This window comes from Eptatretus burgeri, chromosome 5, assembly GCF_056783735.1.
Source record: "Eptatretus burgeri isolate ZD-2024b chromosome 5, Ebu_testis_v1, whole genome shotgun sequence".
Taxonomy (NCBI): domain Eukaryota; kingdom Metazoa; phylum Chordata; class Myxini; order Myxiniformes; family Myxinidae; genus Eptatretus; species Eptatretus burgeri.
Genome location: NC_140965.1, coordinates 40,257,874 through 40,279,068, shown reverse-complemented (window position 1 = coordinate 40,279,068; position 21,195 = coordinate 40,257,874). Strand labels below are relative to the sequence as shown.

The 21,195-nt window shown below is 42.9% G+C and overlaps 1 protein-coding gene across 2 annotated transcripts in view; it reads left to right on the top strand.

Moving 5' to 3' along the window:
- LOC147026292 (syntaxin-binding protein 1-like) overlaps positions 1 to 21,195 on the top strand; it is a 100,555-nt gene that overhangs the window by 45,323 nt on the left and 34,037 nt on the right. For both annotated transcript variants that reach the window (XM_085881559.1, XM_085881558.1), the window contains exons 5-7: positions 1,718 to 1,796; positions 2,060 to 2,163; positions 14,241 to 14,389. In XM_085881559.1, coding sequence (XP_085737685.1) covers positions 1,718 to 1,796; positions 2,060 to 2,163; positions 14,241 to 14,389 — 332 coding nt within the window. The remainder of the gene's footprint in view (positions 1 to 1,717; positions 1,797 to 2,059; positions 2,164 to 14,240; positions 14,390 to 21,195) is intronic.

Below are 21,195 nucleotides of genomic sequence, written 5' to 3'. Positions count from 1 at the left end.
TTTCCATGAATTTTGAGAACATTGGTCGATGAGGCATCATGCGACTGGTGTTGAGATAGCCATGATTGGTGCCATAATGCTTAAAACATCCTTTCTGAGTCTGGGAGGTTGGTGTTTCGAATCCAACCCCGGCAGAGTCATACCAAAGACATTTTATAATGGTACGTGCTGCTTCCTTGATAGATGCTCGTCATTCAAATAGGGCAGAACACGAACAAACAACCACAGGTTGGCGACCATTGCACATGCTTGATGGGCCTAATTGCCTCCTGTGTTGAAGTTCCTGCTCGGGGAACTGTTACGCACGGCTTCCGTGCCCCAGAGCGAGTGCCCCGCAAGTACCCGAAGAGGAGCGCGGCAGACAATCAAAGCGATCACTTTAAACTTTTCTGTCAATTGACAACCAGCACACGACATAAAACAGAAGGAGATTTAAAATGCAATTTATTAAATCCCACCTTCGACAGTTCAAGCACCAATGTTATTCATTAATAATTCAATCTCAATTATTCCTCACAAGCCATCAGCAACTGTAAAATTCCACAGGAATACAAGTCATGTTCAATGCTTTTTAAAACTTACTCCAGGTTTCACACATAGACTTCGATGCAGTTTGAAATGCTTCCACAACTCTTTAAAAGGTAACTTTGCACTCACATTAATGCACCCCTTTCATAGGATACATGCCGTGAATCAAAGGCCGTATCTTGCACTGTGGAAACAAGCGTGCAGGTTCAGGACGTGCAATTGATGAACGGTCAGCCATGTGTATTGAGTGTGCAAGCCCCACGAGAATTCTCTCGCAGTATGGAATCTTATTACACCCCGGCTGTTGTACCGTGAGGAGTAGTGAGGAAGGACCTTGATGTGAGATGCTCAGAGAAGTTGTCGGCATGGAATGTCAATGTGGATGACACCTCGAGTGTTACATTGGTTCCTTGTAAACTAAACTTGTCTGCCAGCAGGAAAAGGACCCACACCTGCGAAGGTGCTCTGGATCACCATCGGGTTTGTGGTCAACGTATGCCCCAATGGTACAAGGCTCACGAGCCATCACAGCCAGTCTCCGCCGTACGCAGCTTGACTTTGGAAAAATGAACTTCACTGCACTTGGCCCACTCCAATGGCTCCACGCTGCTTGGAGCTGGATCTCTGGTTCATCTCCAAGACTTCCTCCATGTCACTTCTCCCAAATGCTCATCACATTTGGCATTGTCGTGTAACGACGCAAGGCCAACCCCGAAACAAGGCGACAGTCTGAATTCAAAGATTGACCAACACTTGACCATTGATTCCGAGCATTGTTTTGCACAACAAATCTTTCACCCAGTCCATCTCCCCCCAATGTCGGAGTGTAACTCATGTCACTCGAACATTGTAGCCTCAACAAAAGTCATCCTCAAAGTTCTGTTAATAATCCATCACGGTGCCAATACGCCAATGACTCATTCAGTTGTCTGTAAATGTATCCTTTCACCCAATATGTATAACATTTATTTAATTCAAGTTTCCTTTCTCACAGTAACTATCAGAAATATGTAATGCAAGTTGCCTTTGCACAGAACCTACAATACTTAACATTTCCAATTACATAGGATTTACTAATCCGTAACTGAACTCAAACAGTATTTATATAACACGAACCAGCCAACCCATTTTATAGCCAATATCTGGAGTTTGGTACTGAAAATGTTCTTGATTTTGTTCCATTTTGCAGTCTGTCCAAGCTCTGATTGCTGACTTTAAAGAAATGGGAGGCTGCAAATACAAAGGAGCACATGTTTTTTTCACTGACTGTGAGTTTAAAATTTTTTTTGATTTTATTTTATTTTTTTAGCTCTATCGTTGTTGACTGACTGTGCTGTTATGCATTATGTTCTGATATCTTTCAGCATATAACATCTAAAGGGGAATTTCAAGCTAAAGATTATTTGACTTGTTCTTGGCTTGATGGTTCAGTCTTTAGCCTGATGGCTTTTCTCAAATAGGACTGTACAAGCCTGAGTTGCAAAATGAAGTGATTTGTGTAAATCTGAGCTTGTGTACGTCTATCCCTTAGCTTGCCCAGACCAGATGTTCAAGGACCTTGTGAAGTCTCGTTGTTCGAAGATGATAAAGACTCTCAAGGAGATAAACATTGCCTTCCTACCATACGAGTCTCAGGTGTGCAATTGGTGTAGTATAACAATAAGTTGTTTTTTAAAAAATTTCTATCCACCATTGTTATTTTCCAATTGCCAGCATTACTCTTATATAAAACGAGAAAGTACAGCGAACACCTTAATACCCCTGCATTCTTGAGAAAAAAGGACCTGGGAAGAGTCTTTTAAAACTCTTGCTTATTGCATTTCTGAGCACAATCTATATTTCCTATGAGCTCCCAGAATTTGATTGGTCAAGATGACGTAAATTGGCGTAATATTTTGTCTTAGTACTGTCAAACCGAAAAGAAATTTTTTTTCGAAGTTCCTTCCAGGTGATTTGTGTTCTTCAGTGTGCAAGTGTATAATTTGATCATACTAAAATACGCAATTTGGTGTCTGTCTGTCTGACCGTGTTACCTTCGGTCCTGACTCATCCAATTTTCAACCAAACTTGCCATGGGGATTAAGGGTCACAAGACTGAGGTTATCGCGACTTCATTCCCCCCCCCCCTTTCCCCAAGGGGTTTTCCACCTTGGGCAAAATCCGTGTTAAGGTGTATAAATAGCTTATCATAGCATTTCCTGGGGCACATGTACCAGAAGTTAAATTATAAGAACCACAAACTATTTGTTCAATTCCATACAGCTTATGATTACCTTTTTAAACAGTCGCTGTTATTTAACACTAGACGGAAAAAGATTTGGAGGAAACCCGACGTCCTTGAGGCATTTTATGCTTATCACGTCCCCAACAGACCAATCTACTCAACCCTCCACCCCCTGGGTGCTCCCAAATGAAGTGGATGCTTCTTGTGAAATAAAAGATTTTAAAGGCTGCAGAATTCTTTTTTTTTCTGGAAGTTTACCGCTGTTTATGCAGCCTCTTTCACAATACCTTTATTTAACACTATTTACCTAAGTTTTTCCGGTTCCTTTCCTTTTTGTTCCTTTTCCGGTTCTGGGTTTGGAGCGTCAGCAGATCTCCTTCAGGGCTCTCTGCTGACGATCTCAAAGTTAAGTTTCCGGTCGTTATCTGTCCCGTTTTAACTGTTTATTTTCTTACCTGCATGTTACTGTGTGTTCCTAGTTCGGTTTTGTTTCAAAAATCGTGCTATTTTGTGATTTCGTCGACCTCGTCTTACCGGTGCTTGAGGCCCACCCTTTGTTCCCCTTGGTGTGTGATCGTGTTTATTTGTTTTTTTCTCCCCATTACCTTCAATTTCTATCTTCCCCACTTTCCTAATGTCCCCCATCCCTCCCAACCAATCACTCTTTTTCTTGTCTTAAATTTAAAAAATAAAAATAAAAATAAAAAAAAACACCACCTTTGTCCTTGCACACTCACGAGTCTTCTTCTTCTTCTTCTTCTTCTTCTTCTTCTTCTTCTTCCTCTTCTTCTTCTTCTTCTTCTTCTTCTTCTTCTTCTTCTTCTTCTTCTTCTTCTTCTTCTTCTTCTTCTTCTTCTTCTTCTTCTTCTTCTTCTTCTTCTTCTTCTTCTTCTTCTTCTTCTTCCTCTTCTTCTTCTTCTTCTTCTTCTTCTTTATCTCTTCTTCATCTCTTCTTCTTCCTCCTGCCGGCACACCATCTTTGTTCTACTGAGCTGACCCTCTCTCGCCATTACCTTCGATTTCGTCCGATCTACAACCTTCCATTCCCGAATCTTACGTGTTCTTCAAAAATACATCAAAAATAATAATCTTGTGTCTTACCTGTAATCATAACCATGTGATCCGTTTACACCCCCTGCGTTTACCGATCCAAATTCACCATTCACCTCACAATTTTTTCTACAACACTTCCATGACCTAATCTGTTGAAAACTCTCTCAAACAATCATAATAATAATAATAATAATAAAAACGATCTCTTATAATGCTTCATCTTCCTCTTTTACACGTGTGGTACTCTTTACTCCATCATAATGCAGTACTCTTCTGCTATTTAAACAGACTGCTCTCAATTCGACCTTTCCTTCATACCTTGCCTAAAAAAAATCCAACTGTTACAGCGTTTCTTCTATCCATTCTCTGAATTCGCCTTTATTGCATCCATCAAGAAATGTGTTTAATCGCTTCTCTAACCTAAAACTTAAAAAAACCCAGTTTGCTATGAATGTTCGCTTTCCATCAACCATTCTTTTTTTTTTCCAACTTCAGTGCCAACTCGCCCCTCTCACCCCTCACTCTCAAAGCAACCATCCCACTCTTCTCCTTCCAAGCCTCCCTCTCACCTCTCTCAAAAACTCTCCCCTCACCTTTTCCCACCATTCATCCCCCTCACTCATCCTTCTCAAAGTTGCCCCCCTCTCATCCACAAAGCTGCCTCCTTCCACTGCCCTCTCACCTCCATCTCTTCACTGCACCTCAAATCCACAACTGCCTTCTTCCCCCTCTCTTGACCCCCTCTCCCCCAGCACCACAGAGCCTTTTCTCCTCCTCATCTGGCCCCCTCCCGAGATATTCTGCAATCCCCCACACTCTTTCAACAACCCTCCTTACCTCCCCCCTCGTCACTTGTCCTACCCTCCCCCACCCCCTGCACCCAAAGCCTCCTCCCCTTCCTCTTCATTAACAGTGTGGACCTCAACTATCCGGGGCCTTCGCTCAAACCTTTCAGATCTTTCCATGCAGGTTGCCACTGCCAAACCAGACATAATCTGCCAAACAGAAACTTTCCTCCCCCAAGACTTGTCTGACTCCCAAGTATCTCTCCCTGGTTACTCCCTGCTCCGGTATGACAGACCTGAGCCTCGTCCTGGTGGAGGACTTGCTCTCTTCATCAAAGACTCTTCCTCACTCGCCATGCACTGCCCTCACTCCCCCACACCCCCAGGAATACCTCTGACTATGGCTTCCATCCATTCCCACCTCATGTTTATATGTGTACTGCACCATCCACCTAACAGTAATGACTCCATCTACACCTCACTATCCGAAAACAAACATGGACCAACTTCTCTCTTCTCATCCAACCTCTCTCTTCCTCATATGTGGTGACTTCAATTGTCATCATGCCAGTTGGCTCGGTGTGGGTACCTCTCTCACCTGTCATGGCACTTCAGCAAAAGCTTTCTGCAACTCATTGGGACTGACTCAATCGGTTAACTTCCCGACCCGGATCTGAACCGATGGTACTCCAACTCTTTTGGATCTGATTTTGACAAATTTCCCTGACAATATCCGCTGCTCTTCTTCCGCTCCAATCGGTTCTTCTGACCACATCCTTGTCAAAGTGGACATCTCTCTGGCTATTATCAGAGAACCACCTCACCGCCGTCGAGTCTGGCATTTCACTCAAGCCGACTGGTAGGGTCTCCAAGCAGCCATCAAACTTATAAACTGGTCTCCTATCCCTACTTTCTCCATCAACTCATCTTGGGAATTCTTTCAAAGAAACTTGCTCTCCCTCGTGCACAGATTTATCCCCTCTCGTCTTCAGTTGTCCTATCCTTCCTCCCGTCCTTGGTTCACTGAAGCTTGTGGTGAGGCAGTTGTCCTGAAACAACTTGCCTTTGCCTCATGGAAAGCAAACCCAACTGAGGGCAATCTCAGTTCCTTCCATAAAGCTCAGAACAAGTGTGTATCTACCCTCAGGAGAGCCAGAAAACAACATTTTTCGAAGCTCAAGTCTGAACTCTCAAACCTCTCTCCCTCCTCAAAATCCTGGTGGCATCTAATCAAATGTGTTTCTGGTGTATGTTCACCATCCATCCCCTCCCTTTCCTCAAATGGCCACACTGCTGATACTGCACGTGAAAAGGCTGAATGCCTAAACTCGGTGTTTGCAGCTAAATCTTGTGTCCAAAACCCATCACTTTCTCTACCCACTTTACCCAGTCGCACCCAACTGTCCCTGGACTCTGTCCTTTTCTCCTGACAAGGTGGAGAGCTTGCTGTCAAACCTTGACTCAGATTCTGCAACCAATCCAGACGGTATCAGCCCACTTGTCCTAAAAACCTGCTCTACTGCTCTTGCTCACCCTCTCTCTGTTCTATTCACCCTCTCATTTGCTCTCGGTCATCTGCCATCTGCTTCGAAATCAGCAAACATTACTGCCCTGCATAAAAAGGTGCAAAAACAGATCCCTGAAACTACAGACCAATCAAGCTTCTCCCAATCATCAGCAAGGTTATGGAATCCATCATCGCTTCAGACATTAAATCCTTCCTCTTCTCCAATGCCTTGATTTCCGATCATCAATTTGGTTTCAGATCAGGTCACTCTTCCCTGGATATGCTGCTTCTGCTCTCCCAACAATGGATGGAGGTCCTCAATGCCAGACAGGAAATCCGAGCCGTATCCACCCTGGACGTATCGCTTGCTTTTGACGGTCTGGCACCCTGCTCTGCTCACAAAACTCTCTTCCTATAATATCCAAGGCCATCTCCACTCATGGCTCGCAGACTTGCTCTCCTGTTGCAGTCACCGTGTGGCCCTAAATGGAGTTCTTTCATCCCCTCTTCCTGTCCAGGCTGGAGGTCCTCAAGGTAGCATTCTGGGCCCTGTTATTTTTGTGGTTTTCATCATTTTTAGGTCATCTCTACCGAGATGACCTAATAAAGCCAGACCAAATGTCCGTACGTCCGTCAACAATTTCTTCTTGGTGGGAGGCAGGTGCTCCTGCCTCCCACCTTTCTCAGCTTCACGCTGTGGAAACCAAGACATTTCGGATCATTGGTATCTCCCGCAATGAGGCTGAGTCTTTGGGCCTCTCACTCAATCACCGCAGGCTGGTCGGTGGTCTTTCTGTCTTCTTCCATCCCCTCTCCAGCCTCCCCCCCCATGCTCTCTCTGCAATTTGTCCCCACCACATTTCCGCAGGGCGCTCAAGGTCCGCCAACAACCCCCTTCTGGTAAAACTACCAAAATCACGAATCTCTGCTCACCTTCACTCTTTCATTCCTCTTTTTTTCCCACCTTTGGAATAAACTCCCCCACTCTATTCAATCCCATTCTGCCCTCCAGGCCTTCAAAGCAGCTGTTCACCACTACCTCTTATCATCCCCCATCAAAATCCTTGATCTTTTCTACCCCCGATAATCCACCCAAGCCCTGCTTACCTTCCTGAAAGTCCCTGTAATGTCCATCTTGTATTCCCCATGCTCCCCGTCCCATCCCTCTCCCTTCCACAGATCTCCTGATGTCTCTGTACCCCACTGTTTTGTCCTTCGCATTCCCGCCCCTCTTGGCTCATGCCCCCTTTGCTGTGCGTTGTGTGTTCGCTCTCACACGAGCCTTGACAAGGTGTACAAAAAAATATCCTTATTTGTGCTTATTGTTTGTGTCCTTTTATGGCAACCTAAAGACAGTACGATTTTTGGTTGACTCCCAGGTGGACAGACAATTTTTTTTTTTTAACCTTACTCCTCTGTGTCCACATGTGCTATGGATGAGATTCTGTCCAATTTGCCAATTTTAGAGCCAAAGTACTGCTAAACTTAAGGTTTGTTTTTCCGATTTATGTTCTAAATATAACATTTAATTTAAATTAAGTTGTTCCCCGATCATAAACTGACGTCTGCAGACAGACAGGCAGGCAGCAGACAGACCGACAAAGTAAGCCAATTGCTTAACCCTGCTTTTTACTTCATGCAGGAGGGGTAATCATTCGTGTATTATGCACTCAGCCCTTCTTGTCTTGTCTTGTAACTTCAAACTTTGGGATGAAGCATGAAACTTGGCATGCACATACTGACTGCCCAAGCATGCAAATATAGGTATAGTGCAATCCCAGAGTAAGCCTGTGGCCACCATGACGGCCATTTTTCAGAATGGTGGTTGTTTTTCAGAGTAATGGTACGTATCTCAAACTAAGAGGCCTAGAACCTTCATTGCAGTGTCGACACATTGGTTTTCTTGGTCGTGGAGTTCAGTAAAAACATGGCTGAGTGTGCGAGACCACAGTGCCCACTATTTTAAAAGATGGCTGCCTTGCATCACCCTCTTAAGTCGATGTTTTAATTTAACGACGACTGGCCTACAAACAGCGAACAATCTGATTGGAGAAATTTGAGGTCTACAACCTTCGTCTGGTGTCAACTTATATTTTTCAGAGAATTTAAAGTTGTGTCCCCAGTGTCAGCCATTTATTTGAACATTAGGTGTTTGAACATACAGCCCACATATTGCTAAGTCATGAACCTGGAGGTCCAGAACTTGTTTTTTTTTATTGTGAAGAGTTTTATTGATCAGTTCTTCAATGTGTTTTCTGACATTGTTGCAGCTTCCAGGTCGAACTGGTTATCATGTAAATGACCATATTTTCATTTGTGGTCCTACTGTTCATCTTGATGTCTTGATACATAATCGCATCACATCACATCTCCATGTCAGCATGCCCGTCACTAATTTTATTTAATTTATATTATTTTATCCCTATCATTTCTTATCAACATACTAATGCTTCGATGCATATTGTCATGTCCACGCCGGATAACCAAACAGTTCAACCTTGGAGGCAAACACGTGATCTTTGGAGATTATAGCGCATGGGATGGAGGGCGGCAAGGATGCATAGCAGACGGAGACACACAGGTTTATACTCGAACCCACAACGAATAGACAACACAAGCAATCTTTAATAAATATGGGTTAAGTGAACATAAATCAAATGTTTATAATGGAAATAAATCAACGTGAGATAATAAAAACGTGAGGTAAACTCGTGCTAATTTTGAGACGCCTCCACACAGGTACAGCACCAGACAAGGGGAAAGATAAAATAAAAGAAAATCCCTTCCTTTATTCTGACACTTAGCTGGGTGTCCAGAGATGATCTTTTAGAAGCTTTGGGATCGAACCGCATCGCCCTGCATGGGAAACTTCACCCAAGTGGCGCCAAGCCGTTTTCTGGGCGGGAAACGTACATGGTAATTCACACGGGTGGTCGTCCTTAATTAAGGGCCCACAAACCTTCGTACAGTTTCTTCTCACGAACGAATGTGCCGACCCTGCTCCTCTTACACCAGTTCCGCTCACAATGACTGCCCACCTTCCTCCTCAAACACACAATGGGATAATGCTGAATTATGGCTGAGAGGTGTGCTCTTCTTCCTTCCCCTCCCCCCTCTCTCTCCCACCCCCCCCATAAATGTAAACTTTGTAACTCAGCCAAACAGTAACGGCTGTCGTCTTCTTCCAGCACATGGGCAAATTCTTACAGCAGGAAAAAAATAATCGTGCAGCCTTCTTCACCGTGTCGAGGAGAAGCAACTCTAATGCCCTTCTCTTCCAACCACCATCTCCTCACTCCCATGCCCCCTGTCATCTCACGTCACACCGACAAATCCCAAGCCTCTGGGCGTGGCCTGTCAGTGGTTGTTGTTGGTGTTCCGTTTTATAGCCGGCTTTGTAAATGCAAATACATTGGAAAAGGTCACAAGGGGCAATCCTTAATCCCTCCATAATTAACACTGCACCACCCCCCCCCCCCCATGCGTTGACACGTAGCAATCTCAAGCTGACAGTTTTCCCTACTTAAATTACATCGAGATGTCTTCTGCTCGTCCATGGACCATGCTACTCCATACAATGCTACCTTTACTATGAAGTTCCACAATCTACACCACAAACATAACAATATCATGTAAATGTTTTTATCCCCCACCGCGTGGCGGAAGGGGAATATTGTTGTCGCCCGGGTCGTCCGTCCGGCTGTCCGTCCGTCCGTCCCGCTGACTGGGCGTCAACATTTATAGCTGTGATTGCGATAACTCATAAACTGTTCGCCATATCGATTTGAAATTTGGGTCACACATGTACCACCTGAAAAGGAAGAACCCTATTGATTTTGTGCGTGGTCGGATCCAAGATGGCCGACTGGGGTGGCCATCTTGAAAAATGTTTTTTGTAATAAATGGAAAAACGCTTATCTGATTTCAATTATTTTTCAATGGTGGGGTATTCCCCATCTCTGATGGGTATATTTAAAAATACTTTATGAAAACAACTGAACAATAAGAGAATCCCCAAAAAATCACATCTCTTAATGTAATCAACTATAACCTACTGTGTTGTCAAAGTTTTTGCGTCCACAAATGTATTTCTTTGCTTTGCAGTAGAACAAAACAAAAAAAGCTCAAAAAAAAATTACGAAATCTTAGCTTATTCCACACACAAATCCTAAAATGGCCCAGACAATATTATTGGCACCTTTCAGAAGTTGCTAGAAATAATAAGATTTCAAGCTGGTGGTTCCCCTTTACTTTGGAATTGAACTCGCCTGTGGTGAGTTGCAGCTGCCTGCAATATAAAAGTCACTCATTCAACCAGTTTGAATGGAGAAAAGGAGTCATTCTGTTGTTTTGTGTCACTGTGTGTACCGCAATGAGCATGGAGAAAAGATAGAACCAGAAAATTATCTGAGGTCAAACACAAGATGGTAGCCAAGCATGTACAATCTCAAGGCTGCAAGTCCATCTCCAGAGACATTGGTGTTCCTGCATCCACCGTACGCAATGTTATCAGGAAGTTTAAGGCCCATGGCACTGTAGCCAACCTCACTGGACGTGGCCGCAAGAGAAAATTTGATTGAAGATTGCAGCGAAGAATTGTCCGAATGGTGGAGAAAGCGCCTCGATCAACTGCCAAACAGATCCAAGCTGACCTTCAGATACAAGGTACGACAGTTTCAATTCACACCAACCGTTGTCAACTCTATGAAAGGGGATTCTATGGTAGGAGACCCAGGAGGACCCCACTGCTGAGAGAGACACAGAAGAAAGCCTGACTGGAGTTTGCCAAAACACACATGAACAAACCAAAATCATTTTGGGAGAATGTCCTGTGGACAGATGAGACCAAATTAGAGCTTTTTTGTAAAGCACATCATCTCCATGTTTAGAGAAAACAAAATGAAGCCTTCAAAGAAAAGATCAGCTTCCCTACAGACCAACATGGAGGAGGTTCAGTGATGTTTTGGGGTTGCTGTGCTGCCTCTGGCATTGGGTGCCTTGAATTGTGTGCATGGCATCATGAAATCAGGAGATTACCAAGGCATTGTGGAGTGCAATGTTGAACCCAGTGTCAGCAAGCTGGGTCTCCGTTGAAGGTCATGGGTCTTGCAGCAGGACAATGACCCCAAACACGCTTCAAAAAGCACCCAGTAATGGTTCGAGACAAAATGCTGAACTGTTCTGAAGTTGCCAGCAATGAGTCCAGATTTAAATCCCATTGAACACCTGTGGGGAGGTCTGAAAACAGCAGTTGTGGGAAGGCACCCTTCAAATCTAGGAGAACTGGAGCAATTTGCACAAGAAGAGTGGGCCAAACTGCCAGTGAAGCGATGTAGGAAGCTCATTCATGGCTGCAGGAAGTACTTGACTGCAGTTACTTTGTCCAAAGGCTGTGCTGTGAGAGATCAAGTCTCGGGTGTCAATAATTTTGTCAATGCCATTTCTTTATGTTTTCTGATTTAAAAGGGTATATTATGTTTTAAATCAAAAACACAGGTTCTGTCATATTAACAGTGCAATATAGAATTGAGGAGACCAAATACTTTTGTCAATTTTAGCTTAATTTTAGAGAAAATTGTATGTTATTTGAAAAAAGTGCAAGGGTGCCAATATTTTTGGCCACGACAGTGTGCACATTAACATTTGGCTTTTCTTTAACAACTTTATTATCTGGGTAACACTTCTGTAATACACAATGACTCATCCTGTCTAACCTATGAAACCCCCATTGGAGCATGTTGTCTCATATGGTGTGATGATGCAAAATTACAATATGAACATCTAAATATCAATTCTTAACCAGACTCAGTTGTGTAATGGTTAGAGCGTCTGCTCTGAATCTGGGCGGTCGGTGGAATGAACCCTGGCTGAGTCATCCCATAGACTTTAAAAATGGAACTTGCTATTCCCTTGCTTGACGCTCACGATTTGGAATTGATAGAGCACGTTCAAACAACCCTCAGTGGGCAAAACCAACACAGGCTTTTATGAGCCGAGTGACTTCCTCCTGCGTCGAAGTTCCTTGGAAATGAACTCCTGTTCTTTATATTATAAACAGGGTGTTAATCCTTAAGCATAATTTCATGTGATTCTACTTTGGAAAGTATCGCACTGTTGTGGCCGTGAATGTAGAAGCAGTCAAACAGGTTGCATTTTATAAACCGTGAATAGCAGGGTCTGACAGTATATCATACATATATATATATATATATATATATATATATATATATATATATATATATATATATATATATATATATATATATATATATATATATATATATATATATATATATATATATATATATATATATATATATATATATATATATATAAAACATCTTTTTTTCTGCTGTCAAGTCATAAATGTTTGCTGTCAGAAAATGAAAAAAGATAATTTTGAAGTCCTCAGACAAGTAGTAGTGCCATTTTTTTTCCTGTCATACTTTCACAATTACCAGAAGTGACAACATTACATGTATGCAATAGTTAACCTACTGGTGCTGTTATGCTCTTAAACAAATTGTATACGTAAAACCGGGCAATAAACAAATCTGGGTTTCTATAATGATCTTGAAATGTGTCGCGCTGTTTTTGATTTTTGCATTTTGCATGTGCACCAACAAGAGGTAGGCCTACTGCACTCGGACAGGTCCGTTCATTTTTGTGTGGCTCACGCACTCACGGTATGCTTGTCTCAGGGAGATTGCTCAACACAACCTCTCACTTTTCTCTGTCAGTACCTGTTCAGCCCTGCCCTTCTGGCTGTGGAAGCTTGACCAGTGGCTCAAAAGCCTGACACCAGCAACATCATGCCTGATACGCAGCTCTCCTTCTTGGCCGGAGAAGAGCACCTTGTGTTGATGGAACGTTTACATCTTGGCCTTTACTGCAAACAGTTCCACTTCGACCTCATTTACATGGCATCTGAAACTTGTTTTGTCATACAGCAGAATGACATATCTCACCATTGTATCCATATTAGCATTTATTTCTGACAATTGTGGTTTCCACGTCAACACAATGATCTCTCCAGGACCTTCAATGTTATCATTACCTCTGCCACCGAAGGTGAAGGAGGTTGTGTTCTCGCCCCTTTCTCTCTGTTTGTTTGTTTGTCTGTGTGCAGGATATCTCAAAAAGTTGTGGACGGATTCGGATGAAATTTTGTGGGCAGGTTGGGTGTGTGGCAAGGAAAAATTGATTCAATTTTGGTGAAGATCCAGATCTGGATCTGGATAAGAGAACTTTTTTTTTTTTTAAAGTGATTCTTCGCCATAGGGAAATGGGGCCAAAAACGATATTGTACAGTATAGCACGATATTTCAAAAATGTATTGGGCCCGATATGTTCTCATGGATCAGGCATTGCATGGCGGAGGTATGTGCTCTACCGAGTGCCGTTCTAGTTAGGTCATCTCGATCATCTCAGTAGAGATGACTTAATAATAACAGTCTCAAAGTCTGTCCGCCCGTCTGTACGTCCGTACGTCCGTCTGTCCACAATCAAACCGAGTGGAGACAAATAACCAAATAGTGGAATGGATAGAGGTCGATGAGACTTGCACAAGGATATAACTTTCAAGGTCGTCCAAGGTCGAGGTCAATGTCACGAGGCTGTCAAAGTTGCGAAAATTGTCTATTTCAAATCGTATCTCCTCCCTCATTTATCAAGAGAGATCACATGTTATTAGTGATTCAGATACTACGGACTATTATCTAGAACAACACGAGCCATTTTTTTTTGAAATTTGCTCTCGTTCTGATTTTATAGCCCTTCTAACTTCGCTCTGATTCCTCGTATTGGCCATTCATAAAGTACATACAAAAATGAAAGTATTAAATTAAGAACCTGAACTCTCTGAGACACATATTACATTTGAAGCTTTTGTCAGATTTAACTAAAACAATGGAACACGTTTATATGCACACTTCCTTTCATTTATGTCTTAAACCACTCCAATTGTAATGCTGCACACTTGCATCACATTCCCCTACACTAGTGTTCATCACCGCGCACACGCACACGCACACGCACACACACAGACACACACACAGACACACACTGCAAAGTTTGTTTGAAATCTGAAGTCACGGTATTTGTCTTTAATTTTCAATACATATATATCTTCTTTTTTTTGTAGGTCTTTTCGCTTGATGTGCCTGCAGCATTCCAAAGCTTCTACAGTCCCTTGAAGGACAATGCACGAAGCCATGACACAGAGAGACTGGCTGAGCAGATTGCCACTCTCTGTGCCACACTCAAGGAGTACCCAGCTGTCAGATATCGTGGGTGAGTGTGTTGCTTGTGATGAGCAGTGATCAGATTAAGACAATGGCCAGCATGCCGTTGGTGGTGTTGACATGAAGGTTTGTAATGTAATTGATATCACTACCTTGTTTTTTTGGACATAATTGTACCCTTGAAATGCCATTTTTAATGTATTTTTCTTTTGTCATGTGGGTTAGTTTGATTTTTGTCCCAAGTGCTCTTCATAAAACTTCAAATAGATAAGATTTGACCTTTCCATCAGAGTGGCTTCATGCATTTCCTCTCCATTCATTGCAGAAGGGCTTTGGCTTTGGAGATGAGCATTACTGTCGCTTCAATTGACTAACCTCCAGGCATTCACATTCATTTGTGTGAAAATTGCTCAATAATTGTAGTCCTTTTGTTGCTTGTGCATTGCCCTTCAACTGTCACTGAAGCAGCTGTTTGTTTTTCACAATGCTTGACTTCTTGTGAACATAGAAATTGACTATTCACAAGCTTGAGAATATATTTATTTTGGGGATGTTTTATTTGTACAATTAGGTGCCGGTATACGTCGCCTCAATATACGTTGTTTTGCATGTACACCATTGCCAATGTGATTGCAACGTACCACTTTCAGGGGTCGGATATTACAAAAAAAAAATGTGGCTTTGCCATCAAATTGCCAAAGAAAATTCCTCATTCTCTTCAGTCTGAGGTTACTAAAATGGCTGAGCGAAAACTACAACCAGTGCCAGCATGATGATTGATCAGGGGGGTTGGGGCGAGAGATGGTGGCAGATAGTGTCCATTGCATTGTCAGTGATTTTGGACATTCGTGGTAAAAATAGTGAGCTCTCTGTGAGCTCTCACCTTGTTTTGCCATCACGAGGGGTCGACGTGTTTTACAGTCATGAGAAAGGTGTGTGTGTGTTTTATCCCCCACCGTGTGGCGGAAGGGGGATATTATCACCCGGGTCGTCCGTCCGGCTATCCGGCCGTCCATCCGGCTGGCTGGGCGTCAACATTTATAGCTGTGAGTGCGATAACTCATAAACTGTTTGCCGTATCGATTTGAAATTTGGGTCACACATGTACCACCTGAAAAGGAAGGACCTTATTGATTTTGGGCGTGGCCGGCTCCAAGATGGCCGACTGGGGCGGCGTCAACATTTATAGCTGTGAGTGCGATAACTCGTAAACTGTTCGCCATATCGATTTGAAATTTGGGTCACACGTACCACCTGAAATGGAAGAACCCTATTGATTTCGGGCGTGGCCTTCAATTGGTCCGGAAGTGACAAGATCAATGGCAGGGGAGGTTGAGGTGACCGGGGCACTGATGCTGCCCGTGTTGAACCTGGTTCCAATTGGTCCGACGGTGACAGGACCAATGCCAGTGGAGGTTGAGATGACCGGGGCGCTGATGCTGCCCATGTTGGGCCTGGTTTCGGTTGGTCCGACAGTGACAGGACCAATGCCAGTGGAGGTCGAGGTGATCGGGGCACTGATCGGGTGTCGAGTTGAGTCACTCGTGCTACCCTCGCATCGCACGCGTATGCCGGTGAAGCGCTGCCGGCGGTTGGCGGGGCGCACGTCTTGGTTGCCCAGCGGGGTCAGCGGGTTTCATGCTAGCATTGGCAGGTTAAAAGTGCTCGGCGAGTCAAACAGAGTCACTGTAAACTTGCACATCCATCCATCCATCCATCCATCCACCATCCACCGGGACCATACTCTGTACAGAGTGACAGTGTTGCCGAAGCAGTCTCCTGGGCTATTGGGCACAGTCCTGGACAGGTCGCCACTCTGACACAGGATACTCAAATGGCTCAATCATCCGAGCAAGCTGGTACTCATTCTGTCGACCTCGGAAGGATGACAGGCTGAGTCAACGCCACCTGGTAATAATTCAACAACCGAGCAGGATTTGAACTCACGACCCGAGGATCCCAAGTCCACCACCTTAACCATTAAGCCAACACCAGACATATCAATTCTATCTCACACACACACACACACACACACACACACACACACACACACACACACACACACACACACACGCACACACACACACACACACACACACACACACACACACACACACACACACACACACACACACACACACACACACACACACACACACACGCGCACACACACACACACACACACACACACACACACACACACACACACACACACACACGCACACACACACACACACATACACACATACACACATACACACATACACACATACACACATACACACATACACACATACACACATACACACATACACACATACACACATACACACATACACACATACACACATACACACATACACACATACACACATACACACATATACACATACACATACACATACACATACACATACACATACACATACACATACACATACACATACACATACACATACACATACACATACACATACACATACACATACACATACACACACGCCGGTAGGCAGCGATGGGTCGCCGAGCAGGACTGTTAGTATTGCGACACTTTGACCACTGACCTAGTAGAGATAGGTCATTATGCAAATGAGCAAACTTGTAGTATTCTTATTGTAGCAAATGAGCAAACTCATCGGGGAGTATTCACGTGCAAAAATTTATTTGGATCGGTTGAGCCGTTTTGCCGGTAGGGGGACTTGAATAGACCTTTTGACCGAAAAATGCACTTATTGACCTTTGACCCCTGAACTAATCGAGATAGGTCATGATGCAAACGAGCAAAGTTGTAGTACTCATTACGGTCTATAAGCATTTAAAGTTTCATTCGATTTGGTTCAGTCGTCTTGGAGCTAGTGTACTTTGAAGTTTCAGCAGGAATGCTCAATGGCCCTCGGACACCCAAGTTGAGAGGGTTGCCATTTGAAAACTATAAGATATAGAGCAAAATGGATGTCATATAGGGAATCACCTTAAGATTATGCATATCAAATCTCATCCAGTTCCACCTACTGATAACTACTCGGTATCCATTTGAATGAAAAGTACCAAAAATGCGGTTTGAAATCGGAAATCCCCAAAGTTCGAGGGGGTGCTGTGGGTGAACAAAAATCTAAATCGAAAATCCTGCTCGATCATTTGTGCACAATGTATTCCAGACGATTAGTGTGAATTTTCATGACCATCCGACCATAACCTGAGGAGTAGGATTTGGCGCGAAGGCACCTCCAGCTCTCGCATATTATCGATTTTTGCACTAATTGACCTTTGACCCCTGACCTAAGCGAAATCGGTCAATATGTCCTGAGGCAAAGTTGTAGTACTCATTGAGTACCATGAACCTGCAAAGTTTCATTCGTATCGATGCACTCACAAGATCGCTTGGGGGCCTTAAATTTTCACGCATACCCGAATTGTAGAGGGTGCTGTGGGTAAAGTATTCCATATATCACAAAAACCAGAATATATTTGATAGAGCATCACCTGTAGATCATTCGTGCCAAATTTCATAACCCAACGTGGGATAATGTCTCTCGGAATTGATTTCGCGTGAACAGTACCGATTTTGAAGGTTTTTCGGTTGTTGTTCGGGAACCAAAGCGTCCCTAGCAACCATCACAATTTCCAAAGCATTAGGTCATAAGATGTACCTACCACCCGAGTTTGCTCAAAATCGGCCCACGTTTACAACTAATTATGCTGATGACAAAAGAACAAACATCCAAACAAACAGACAGAATTACTGACAATAAGGGTCACCTATTTCGGCAATCCAATAAATGGAAATAAAAAGCACGCACGCACGCACGCACGCACGCACACTCACATATACAAACACAAACGAGGGCACTATAGAAGGCAGTTTCTTGTGATGCGGTCTCACATTGGATTGTATCATTCTTCTGCATGGCTGATGATGATGCCCTCATCAAAGATAGAATAAGTGCCCATGACATGAGGGGGATTAACACTTCCTGGGCTCTCTTCCAGGGTGCTGCCCTTGATAAACAGTGCATGTGCAAAAGACATCATTTTAGCATTCAGAAGTCCTTTCAAAAATCGCGGATTGCTTTCGATAGAAAATAGAATACGGTTATCGATTTGCATTCAAATCAATACACGAGTAAACAAGAGTTCATAGAACGCGATACCCCCGTGCAGTGTTCAGGTATATACAGGAGGGCCTTGCTGTTCGTGGGGGGTTAAGTTCTTGAAAATCCCCGTGAACCACAGATCCACAAACTTTTAGGGGGTCATGGGGAAAATGAGGTTCGGGACTTCAACTTTAAAATTTGTCCAAACTGTACTTTTTAAAGTCAACATGTTTGTGCATTGTTTTTGTGCAATTTTATTTTCATGAATGCAATAGTTATTAAGAACACAAGATAAAACATTATTTTTTATTGTTTCATATGCAGCCTGTAGCTGCTTGTTGCATCATTGCCTCGAGTGCAGCTGTGCTGATGCAGTGCCCCATTTCCAGTAAGCTGTTGCTCATTTTGCCAACTTCAGATGGATTACAGGCTGAGTCAATCCACCTGATGTTGCTTAACAGCATGACGTGTGCTCAAGCTCAAAGACCCTGAGATCTTAAGGCAGTCACCTTAATCGTTAAGCCAACACCAGGCTTATTTTCCTGTATTAAGAACGTAAAAGAAAGTTTATTTTATTGGGTTATTATGATCATGAAACTTACCTTGAGTAATAATAATTATATGATTGTGACAATGGAGGAGTTGATGGACATGATGTTTGAGTTTGTTTTTGTGTTAACGGCCTATGTTAATTTATTAGGTGAATAAATCCCAATTAATTTTGTATCGGCAGCATACATAGCCATATTAGTGGGCTCTTCTTCACTCAATTTGCCCACACTGTCATGCCCTCTCATGCTACATATTGATTACACTGTATATATTGCACGTTTTTTGGAAGTATGATGAAGGCGATTTGTGTTGGACAGTCTTCAAATGTATTATCCAATTTAAAGGCATATATAAATTCTGGGTTTCACAACCATTTTCTCTTACGGTTTTAAAATCACCTTATCTGACACGTTACAATTGTGCTTTGTGCCTGCTGTATGTGTCCATTATGACATCTTTAGAAACTGTACGTTTCCTGTTTGGAATATTTTTTTTGTTGGTCTGATGTCGGAAACTTGTTTGCGTGCAGCTAGTTGCCAGCTGGTGAATTTTGTTTGAGACATTCTCTCCCCTCATCCCCTCATCAACAGTGGGTACAGAAAAAGTGGTTAGGGATGCAAGATTTGGAAACCAACATGGAATTGAGGCATTTGGCATTCTCACGAGCAGTCAGCTCTGGTGCCATTTGAAGTCAGGGAAGAGATGGAAAGGGGTGGGGGGTGGGGGGGGGACATACACCAGAGACAGACGTAACCAGGTGCCACCAAGTTTTAGAGGAGGTTGATAAGTTTTGAAAGTTCAATGTTGAGGTTGGACAGATGATGTTTTCTGGCTCTCCTGAGAGTGAACACAATTGCTACGGGCTTTGTAGAATGATCTGATGTTGCCTTTCATCGGATTTGCCTTCGAGGAGGGGAACATGCAAGTTGTTTCAAAGCAACTACTTTATCACAGGATTCAATGTACCATGGGTCGAACATGGGTATGATAAACTGAAGTTGAGATGGTATGAATCTGTGCAGATGGGGGAGCAGGTGTCTGTTGAAGAATTCCCAGGTTGAGTTGATATTGGGTGGGAATTTTTTATTTTTAATTTTTAATGTTTGATATATATGTGTGTGTGTATATATATATATATATATATATATATATATATATATATATATATATATATATATATATATGTATATATATGTATATGTATGTATATGTATGTATATGTATGTATATGTATGTATATGTATGTATATGTATGTATATGTATGTATATGTATGTATATGTATGTATATGTATGTGTATGTATGTGTATGTATGTGTATGTATGTGTATGTATATGTATGTATATGTATGTATGTATGTATGTATGTATATATATATATATATATATTCTTTTTGAAACCACTGACTGACTGATATGAATGATTGGTGCCTTCCGGGTGACGTAGAATGCTGAAATTATCCGTGCCGATGGACGTCGAAGCTAGTACACCGGAAAAAAAAATCACTGCATCGTCGGACAAAATCCAAATATTAAAATATAAAATGAAAAAAAACTGCATGTGAATGACCTGAGACAATGGGGAAGCACGGTAATTTTGTGTGACGATGGACCAGGAAAATCACTGAACCGTGGGAAAGCATCCGTAAATGAAAATTTAAATAAATGGAAGAAAAATACATGAAAATAAGTAAATGAAAAATCAAATGTAGTTGAGCAATCCGAGACAATGGGGAAACTTGGTTCGTATGCTTACACAATGTGAAAGCACACCCCGCTAGTATAACAAAAAGCACTTTGTAACTACTCACTGACTGAAATGAAGGATTGGTATTTTCCGGGTGACGAAGAAAGCCGAAATTTTGCTTGCTGATGGACATCGCAGCCGATACACCGGGAAAAATCACAGAATCGTCCCGTCAATGAAAATAAATAAATGAAAAAAATGCAGGTGAGCAACCCGAGACAATGGGGAAGCTGAGAGGGGGCGGGACACTGGGGAAGCTGAGAGGGGGGCGGGACACTGGGGAAGTTGAGAGGGTGGGAGGACACTGGGGAAGTTGAGAGGGTGGGAGGACACTGGGGAAGCTGAGAGGGGGGGTGGGACACTGGGGAAGCTGAGAGGGGGGCGGGACACTGGGGAAGCTGAGAGGGGGGGGTGGGAATCTGACGAAAACCAGGAATTAAAATAAAACGGTAAAACTCAACTT